Source organism: Mustela lutreola, chromosome 10 (genome assembly GCF_030435805.1).
Source record: "Mustela lutreola isolate mMusLut2 chromosome 10, mMusLut2.pri, whole genome shotgun sequence".
NCBI lineage: Eukaryota > Metazoa > Chordata > Mammalia > Carnivora > Mustelidae > Mustela > Mustela lutreola.
Genome location: NC_081299.1, coordinates 23,621,902 through 23,631,533, shown reverse-complemented (window position 1 = coordinate 23,631,533; position 9,632 = coordinate 23,621,902). Strand labels below are relative to the sequence as shown.

General features: G+C 56.6%; 1 protein-coding gene across 1 annotated transcript; it reads left to right on the top strand.

Moving 5' to 3' along the window:
- Window positions 1-539: 539 nt before the first annotated feature.
- On the top strand, window positions 540-8,713 carry LOC131810177 (SPOC domain-containing protein 1-like). The gene is made up of 9 exons (XM_059137820.1): window positions 540-721; window positions 842-958; window positions 2,496-2,621; window positions 4,897-5,029; window positions 5,239-5,389; window positions 5,691-5,826; window positions 6,386-6,475; window positions 6,761-6,947; window positions 7,891-8,713. Exons 2-9 carry the CDS (start codon window positions 896-898, stop codon window positions 8,553-8,555), a joined length of 1,551 nt encoding a protein of 516 aa, XP_058993803.1. The 5' UTR covers window positions 540-721; window positions 842-895; the 3' UTR covers window positions 8,556-8,713.
- Window positions 8,714-9,632: the final 919 nt, after the last annotated feature.

Here is a 9,632-nt window from a genome sequence, read left to right as displayed (position 1 = left end):
TCAAGGTCACGCCCTCCCCTTAAGCCACTGCTGCTGCTCCTGTCCTTGTGGTTGCCACCCACAGCAAATGATTTCAGACACAGTGAGACTGTGCATCTGAGAGCTCTGAGCCCAGAGCTCTCGTTTGCAATGGTGAGACTAAGGCTCAGAGAGGGTAGGACTTGGTAAAGGCCACACAGCAAGTCAGTGGCAGAGTCCGTGTTACACTGAGGGCCAGGGCTCAGTCCCCTGCCTGGCTGCTTCCTTCCCTTTTCCCCCAGGCTTCCTCCAACCCAGTTCCACTGGCCAAGGATAAAGCGTGGGCTGATCAGTCAGATCTTGCTTTGCCGCTTATCATGAGGCCTTGGGCAAGCACCTTATGTTCTCTGAGCCTTGCTCACCCCATCTGTAAATGGAGAATGAGAATATGGCTTGCTCACAGAGCTGGGGTGAGAATGAATGCGTATACATAGGGAGATGCACAGAATAGGACCCACAGTTGGTCCAGACCCTGCCCCATACTTTCCCTGTCTGGCGGAGGGCTTAGATCACTTCGCAGGCTCAGAGCCGTGGCTCCCGCAGCCTCCAGGACCTTCCAGATCTGGTGCTGAGTGAGGAGGCGGTGGAGGGCATCGCTGCTGGCATTGAAACAGCCCTCTTCGATCTGACACAAGCCACCAGCTGTCGCTACAAGACCAAGTACCGCAGCCTGCTGTTCAACCTGCGTGATCCCCGGAATCCGGTGCGTGGAGCTTGGGGGCAAGCCCAGACCCTCCCTTGGAGGCTCGAAGCCCAGGCAGGATATTGGGGTGGGGGATGCTTCTGGAGCAGTGTGGTGCAGCCCCCATGCCTACCTCTGCAGGACCTGTTTCTCAAAGTGGTTCGGGGAGATGTCACCCCCCACAACTTGGTGCGGATGAGCTCCACCCAGCTGGCCCCCCAAGAGCTGGCCCGCTGGCGGGACCAGGAAGAGAAGAGGGTGAGCTGTTGGGTTAAGTCAGGATAGTTGATGTGGGAGGGATCCAGGGAGGGGAGGGCCTGAGGGTGCAGCAGGGAGACAGAACAGAGGGGGAGGGGTGCAGTGAGATTTGGGGAGCACAAGACAGAGATAAAAAGGAGGAAATGGAAAGAAAGAGCAGGAAGACAAGGAGAGAGAGAGAGACAGAGAGACAGAGAGACCTCTCTACAAAAAAAATGGACAAGAGGCAAAAGGAAAAGGCCTGGCGATGGAGAGCTTGGTGGAGTGGGGACCCTTGAGAGGTGTTATCTTCCATTTGCTTTTCTGCAGAGCTGGGCTGTGGGCAGGGGTGGGGTACTGGGTGTGATGGTCTGGGGTCTGGAGTCCAGGATTGTCATCTATCACTGATGGGGGTAGACTCCCCTGGGATGTCTCTGTTCCCACATCAGCAGGAGAAGTCTTCCTGGTGCCTCAGGCTGGGGGAGGGACCCCACAGACCTCATGCTTCACAGTCATGTCCTCATACAACCCATGTCCATGGGTCTCTTCCGTCTTGGGGATGGGTCGGGGACAGGGAAGGTATGGGCACTGAGCTAACTTTAGGGAATGCTTGCCGGGGCTCCCTGACAGAGAGGGGGCTGATCTCAGAGTAGGCTGGTGGGGCAGGGTGGGCTGCTGCAGCCTCCGTTCTGGAAGATACTAGGCTGATTAGATCCACCTGGAATCCACTAGGTGACTCTGTCCACTGTAGGCTGAGCTTCTGTCCAGGTACCTGTGGGGGACCAGGAGCAGGACCAGCTTACATATCTTGTGGGGGGCAGGGCCAAACAAAAATGTGTGGCCTTTTGCTCAAGAAGCAGTAAGAATTTCAAGATGGCAACAACATGAAACAAGAGACCTTGTGAAGGGCCGTGGCCATGTAAGCGCGGGAGCCCTCAGCTGTGAGGCGAGCCCCGCCAGGGAGGACGGGACCTCCTCCAGGCTTCCAGGAAACATTTCAGATAAGATGACGTTGATCAACAATAAGAATGACAGGTAGCATTTACTGTGAGCCAGGCTCCAGCCAAGCATTCTACATTTGTCATTTAATTTAATGCCCTTAATTTAATTCCTCGAAAACAGATACATGGAGGCTCAGAGCAGTGAAGTGCTTGTCCAAAGCCACACTGCCTTGGGGGGTCTCTAGTCACGACCCAGCTGATGCTTCCGAGCCTACACTCTTCCCACTGCACCGTGTTCTTCCCAAGCCAGAGGGTGGGGCACAGTCAGAGGCAGAATTGACTTGTGGGAGAAGATGAAGTCCAAGAACACTTGTTGGAGGAAGCAAGGCTCGAGTTTGGAGGGAGAATGAGTGAGCTCTGGAGCGGTAGGGCTGAGGGGGGAGGGCTTGTTAGGCATGGGGAAGGGTGGAAGCAGAAGTGTGAAGGGAGAGGAAGGGGTGGCCCAGGAGGGAGTCCGCAGGAGAGTGGCCTCCCCGGGGGAAAGTGAACACCGGGGTTCCTAGTAGACTGGGACCCCCTGATCTGGCTGAGTTGGGGCTACTTGCCACCCCCCCCAGGGCCTGGAGATCATTGAGCAGCAACAGAAGGAGTCGTGCAGCCTCCCGGCCTTCAAACTGACCCACAAGGGTGAAGTGGAGATCCCGCGGGACGTGGACCAGACGCTGACCCTGGAGGACCTGGTGGTAAGCGGCTGCCTGACCTGGCACTGGGGGTGGGGAGGAGGGGTGGTCTGGTGCCCAGGGTCCCACTCCTCACCTTGGCAGCTGGGTGGCCTTGAGCCAAGTTGCTGGGCCACTGTGAGTGCCAGGGTTTTTCATGGCGAACAAGGGGATGGTCGTTGCCATAGGGGTCCAGCCGAACAGGGGGCAGGACGGAACCCCTGGGACTGGCCTGTCCTCACCTTCTTGGTGGTCCCCTCCGTCCTGCCCAATGCCAAGTCCTCCCATGGGAGTGAGAATGAGTCTTATCACTGCTGCTCTCTTCAGCCCCAATCGTTCTTGCCAGATCTCTGGTTGGGAAGCAGGAGGGTCACACTGTTTGAGTCAGCGACTGTTTTTGGATATGAGGAACAGAGACCTACTCTCTTTGGTAGCAGGACTTTGGGGTGCTGGGGGCGCAGAACCACCCAGAGCCCAGGGTTGTCACTATACTCCCCTTGCATCGCTGGGGATCTGCTCCTTCCTCCCTGTTGTGCACTGCCCCCCCCCCCAGCCTCCCTTGTCTTGCACGTGGCCTGTCACCGTGGCTCAGCAGTCCTCAAATCAATGAACTCATCACCAGCTCAGCCTCCCGCAGATGATCAGAACTCCCCCTCGGCTTATTTCAGTCACTTCCGGGAGGCTAGTCTGGTTTGGCTTAGGTGTTCGGTGGCTCAGATGCTCACCTGCCTCTAATAAGCTTTGTGTCCTGGGGTGGACAGTGTGGATGGACCCCGTGAGCCTTGTGCTCTCAGTAAATGACAGTGAACGTGACAGACAAAAATCCCTGCTCCCTCCCGCTGCCTGCATGGAAGGAAGTTCCCAGCAAAACCAATCTGTATTCCCCAAATAAATGGTACCTAAGTGTAGAGGGAACTCGAAAACCCAGAAAGGAGCCCTCACCGGGGAGAGAATGGCAGAGAAGCGGAGAGGGGAGTAACATGTAATAACATCTTCACTCCTTATCCAGCCCCACTCTATGCCCCTTTGACAACAGTGCCTCGTTCAGAAGTCACAGTGACCTATGAGGTGGGTGATGCCAGTGTCCTGGATGAGGAACCCGAAGCCCTGTGCCCAGGGTCACTTAGTTGGTCCCAGAGGACCAACTGTGATTTGAGGTGTGTGCCTTGGTGCTACTCTGAAGGTGGTTTATGAGGCCAGAATGGAGCTTCTGAATCTTTCAAAACCTTCCTAAAGCTATGTTTGGTTTGTGTTTATTTTTTTTTTAAGATTGTATTTAATAGAGAGAGAGAGAGTGAGAGCATGCGCGCGCCTTAAGCAGCAGGGGGGAGGGGCAGAAGGAGAAGGAAGCTCCCCGCTGGTAGGGAGCCCCAGGTGGGGCTTGATCCCAGGACCCTGGGTTCTTGACCTGAGCTGAAGGCAGACCCTTAACTAACTGAGCCACCCAAGTGTCCCTGTTTTGTAGTTAAAGCTATTTCTGTTGTGAGGGAAAAAGGTGATTTGGCAATGAGCATCAAGTCTTAAAAATGTTCATTCTTGGGCTCCTGGGTAGCTCAGTTGGCTGAGCAACTGCCTTCGGCTCAGGTCATGATCCTGGAGTCCTGGGATCGAGTCCTGCATCGGGCTCCCTGCTCAGCAGGGGGTCTGCTTCTCCCTCTGACCTTCCTCCTCTCCTGCTCGCTGGCTCTCATTCTCTCTTTCAAATAAATAAATAAAATCTTTAAAAAAAAATAAGATAAGATAAAAAAATGCTCATTCTCCCTGATTCTGCCATCTGCTTCTGAGAACTTGTCCCGAGGACAGAGATGAAAGCTTAGGAAAGTGCTCTCTGCATAAGGATGTCCTCAGTACCATTTGTAATGATGAAACTCTGGGAATGACCCCACCATCCAGGAGTGGTGGCAATGCACATACGATGCCCCTCTCTACCCCCCCCATCTCCCCCCACCGCCCACTTACTCAGGTGCTGGGGAATACGACAGGCATCTCTGCTGTAATTCAGAGATGCGATGAGGAGACAGGCGGAATATATGATCCCAGCTTTTTTACTCAAAGGACCCCCGCACCCTGTGTGTAGGAAATCTGCTACAAGGACAAGTGTCTCTGAGTGCTGGGGCCAGGGGTGACTTTTCAGTGATTTTCAAATTTTCTGTATTTTCCAAATTTTCTCCAATACCTTTATCGTATCTCTGTAATAAAAAAATAAAAAACCTTATCCCCGAGGCTCCCTACGGATGGAGAGCTGCTGCCTTCTCTGGCACCTTGCCAGCCCACTGCTCTCTCCTCCTGTGCTTCCTAGGGACCCATGGTGTCCATAGATGACAGCCCACCAGCCCTGGCAGCCACGTCAAAGGCCACCACAGAGCAGGACGAGGACACCACGGGGCAGCACGAGCACCACTTCCTGGACCCCAGCTGCCGCATCTGCCTGGGTTGGCGGGAGACACGGGCTGGGGCAGGCTGGGGCTGAGTGGGGGCTCAGCAGCAACAGGGATCCATGGCCTGGGGAGAAGGTGGCAAGGTGGGCCTATCTGTGTCCCGGGTCACCTTGAAAGGAACCCAGTTCAAAGCCTGGCTCCAAAGCCCTAGGCTGGCTTCATCTAGCCGCCTGCCTGTCAGCTTCTGCTGCTGTTCTTTGTAGACTGGAAGCCCTCGTGTGAGCTGCCAAGCTCTTTCAAAGCTACTACAAGGATAGGGGACAGTATCTTCGAGAGAGCTCCAAGCCCAGCCTTCCCATCCTCTCCAGAGACGCCCCAAGCTAGGGAGAAGCCTCCCACACAGCTCCAGGACAGGTGTGGGGCTGGGGCTGGGAGGGGTCAGTGGGGGCGGGGCACCCACCTGGGGGCAGAAGACACAGTATGGCCTCTTCTTTCTTTGTGGCCTGGGGCAAGTCTTGCTTCTTCTGTGGGTCTCAGTTTCCCCATCTGTGCAGTAGAACCAGTCATCACCACCTGCTGGTTCCCCCAAGGCCATGCTCGGACTAGTGCTCCAGCACCCACATGGGGAACACAGGGCCTTCTCTGAAAAGTAGGGAGATGGTGACAAATGGCCTGATAACCTGCTCTGTCTGGGCCTCTCTGTCCCTCTCTCTAGGCTCCAGATGCCTGCCGGGCCCACAAAGGCTCTGCCAAGCCAGCCACCCTGGGAGGGAGCTTTGGACATGTTCTCCATCAAGCGGTTCAGGGCCAAGGCCCAGCTGGTGTCTGGAAACAGCTGTCGGCTCCTCACGGTACTCCGGCCCTGCTCTCCAGGGTCGTCCCCCTCACACACCGGGAGTCAGCTCCTCAAACTGCTTTCATTCTTTGATTCTCTTACTCCCTCGTTCTAGAACTAGGCATTGGGACCTCTCTGGGCCTGGCCCTGTGCTGGGCACGGGGCCAATGAGACACCAGCCCCACTCCTGCGGAGACACATGGGGGTCAAGGACTCCCTGTCACCGAAGGCATAATGCGAGAGGGCCCTGGGAGAGGAGTGTGGTGCCTCCCTGACCCCGGGGAAGGGGGGGTTAGGAGGGATGGTCAAGTGACTGAATGGTCAAGCTGAACTGAGGGATGGGAGTGGAAAGGTTAAGGAGGGAGGAAGGAGCTTCTGAGGAGCTGCAGGGGTGGGTCCAGGTAGGCTGTAGGCCTCCAGGGACAGTCAGGGCTTCTCAGGCTGCCACTGACCTTCCTGGGGTTCTGGTATACCATCCTTGTCACTGAAGGCTGTGGCTTTGCCTTGGCGGGTGTGGAGTGTGTGCTGAGTGAGTGGGAAGTTGGGGGCTGACTGGCTGTCCTCCCTGCCCCCAGACCCTGCCTGAGGTGATCCGTTCGGCAGGCTGCATCCCCTCTGGTACTGTCTGGGAACTTCTGGCCAGCGTCTGCCCGGCAGAGGCCAAGGTAACTGGCATCCTCGGGCACCACCCTCTCCTCCTAGCAGGGGACCCCCAGCCCTGTGCTCCGTCTCTCTCCATGTCTGGAGCAGAGGCCCGGCTTAGGCTGTCTGGGTCTGGTTTCCCCTGTAATCATAGACACTCTGTGACCCTGGGCAAGTCCCTCACTTTCCTGCTCTGGAAAGGGGCACCTGCGTCCTCACAGGGTCGTCAGAGGTTTAGATGAGGGCGGGGTGTTCGCAGGAGGAAAGGATGGCTGCTCCAGAAGCCACCCTCCTTCCTGCAACTGCAGGACATCTGCGTGGTCAGACTGTGCCCGCACGGGGCTCGGGACACACAGAACTGCCGTCAGCTCTATTCCTACCTCAACAACAAACAGCGCCACGGCCTGGCAGCTGTGGAGCACGTGGGCATGGTCCTGCTGCCCCTGCCCGCCTTCCAGCCCCTGCCCCCCAGACTGCGCCCTCTTGGAGGCCCCGGTGAGTGCCCCCCAATGTGAGAACCAGACCCTGCCTCCCTTCCCCTGTGACCAGTGGGGAGGGCTGTTGAAGGTCACCCTGGTGTTCACGGAGGAGGCAAGCTCAGCTCAGCTCAGCAGGGAACTTCCTGACACTGGCACATGGAGGGACCATCATAGCTCTGTATTGCTTACTGGGTGCCAGGTAGTGTTCTAGAAGCTTCACTTCTATTAATTTATTGAGTCCTCGGAATAACCCCCATCAGAATGCTGATGTCATTTTCTCCATTTCACAGATGAGGAAACTGAGGTAGGGAGAAAGCTGGTGACTTGTCTGGGGTCACATGGCCAGTCAGAAGCGGGGCCAGGCCTCACAGCCGGGCGGCATGGCTGCAGAGAGAGGCCGGTGACCACCACACGGACTGCCTCTTCAACTAGGCATCCGGATTAGAAAGCCCTGGGGGGTCACAAGGAAGGCAGACACGGCGGGACAGAGGCAGGACCCACAGACAATCAAAAGCATCACCCAAGATGGGAAGGAGGGAGGTTTTCACTGCAGTGGTCCTAGGCCAAGGTTGGCCGTGGTGCACAGGGTGTGGCTCCAGCAAAGCCCCCGGGGGCGGGGGTGGGGGTGGGGGTCAGGGGGTTAGCTGCCTCCATTTCCAAGCAGAACACTTGGCCTTTCTGGGCTGCCGGTCCTGGGGACAATGTGGCAGACTGAACCCATATAGTCTTGAGGTCAAACCATCCATTGCCCTACCCTTCATCAGGGGAGTCCATTCCTGTGCCTGAGACAGGCTCACCCTCTTCTTACTGTTCCCAGCATCTCATGGGCCCCCGTCTCACTGCTAGAAAGCTCTCCTTGGGGCCTCCTCTCCAGACCTGCTGCTGCCACAGTGCAGCTTCTGGGGACGGTATGCTCTCTCCTACCCTGCCCTTGGTCTCTCTGCTCCCTCTTTCCCCAGGCCTGGAAGCTGCTCATTCAAGCCTGGTCCTGGCTGTGCTGCTCCCCAAGGCAGGGCTTCGACACACAGCGGAGTCCAGCCCTTTGTGGGGGAAGGTTCAAAAGATGGTCTCCTTCAACAGAAAAGTGGAGAGGAGAAGCTATCAGCCAGAGGACAGGAGTCCCAGCATGGCCTTGAAGGGCTCCCCTTCCCCAAAGGGTGCTCCGCTGCCGAGCCAGGACGCGGGCAGCCTGGCTCCAAAGGGAATTTGTGCTTGGCACAGGCCTTCTCGAGGCAGGGAGAGACTGTGGGGAGAGCCAGAGGCCTGGCAGGGTCCTAGGCAAGGGCAGTGGCCCCCCAAACCAGGCTGGTGCCAGTCATGGCATCTCCATTCAGCAGCACCATCTGGCCCCAGCCAGCACCTCCACAGGGCCTCCTGTCCCCACCAGGCCCTGCTCCAGCATCTGGAATCCCTGGTGTCCATGAGCCACCAGCTCCAAGCCTCGCTGAGCTCCCCAGGCCAGGGGCTCTTTCCCCCAACCCCTGCCCAGCCCCCTGCAACCCCTGGAATTCTTGGCCTATTTTGCCAGCACCCTGCATTTCCAGAGCCCCCTGGCCAGGCTCCTGACTCTTTGGGTCCTACAGATGGAACTGGTTCTGAGTGTACCCTCCCCAAAGAGACCTGACCCTCATTGCCAACCAGAAGAGAGGCCTTGATTCCCTCCCCAGGACTGAATCTTGAGCTGTTTCCAGAGAGAGGGAGGGGCAGAGGAAGCAGGGGAGGGTCAGCTGTTTGAGTTGCTTGTTCTGCGGTCTGCTTGGTGTTGATTTTTGGTTCAATAAAGAGTTTGGCAAAGGTGAGGTTGCCTCTGTTGGCTAATCAGGAGAGATCCGGGGCGGGGCCAGGTGTGGATCGGGGTAGGTGTGTCTGTGACTTTCTGTACACAGATGTAGCAGAGCTGAAGTGCTGGGGATGGAGGGGGCAGCCCTGCCAGTTGCTTGCCTTGAGCTCCTGAACCATCACTGCACCCCAGGGCACATCTGTTGCTGTGGTGGGTTCTGGAAGCATTTCTGCAAGTATTCTGAACTAGGAGGAAGAAGCCATGGGAGAGAGGGCAGAACTAGGGTGGGGGAGACAGAAATGAGGCTTTTGCTGGGGCACAGACACCAAGAGATTATTAGGGAGAAAAAGGAGAGCAAGTTGCAATAATTTTTAATTTTTCAGTTACACCCCCCCATTGTTTTTCAGTTACCAGCAATTTTTTCATTTGGCTAGTTGGGTACCACCATATTTCCTCTGTGTCTCTGTGTCCATGTGGATCTGTGAGTGTCTCTGTACACATGGGCTTGTGAGCATGCGTGTGCCTCTGTGTGCATGGATGTCTGATAGTGTGTGTGTGTGTGTGTATGGGTGTCTGTTGAGTAAGTTAGGAGATCCATTTAGGATGATGCTTCTCTGCGTGTCTTGCCAGCTCCCAGAAACTGGTGCAGGAGAAAACCACGGGTCTTGGCCTGGGAAGGAGTGGATGGATATTCAGGGCAGGCTGGGAAGCTCGTCGTGTTAGGGCCAGATGGCGCTGCTTTGCCTGGGGCCTGGAGTGAGCTCCTAACAGCAGCTACAATTGTAAAGCTTTTCAGTATGGGGTGGACCCCACACGAACTGAGTCTGGGGACCCACCTGGAAACTAGCTGCCCCCTGGCTGCCTAACCCAGTGGGAAGAGGCAGGGCCCTGCTTAGAGGAAAGAACTTCTGGCTGACCCCT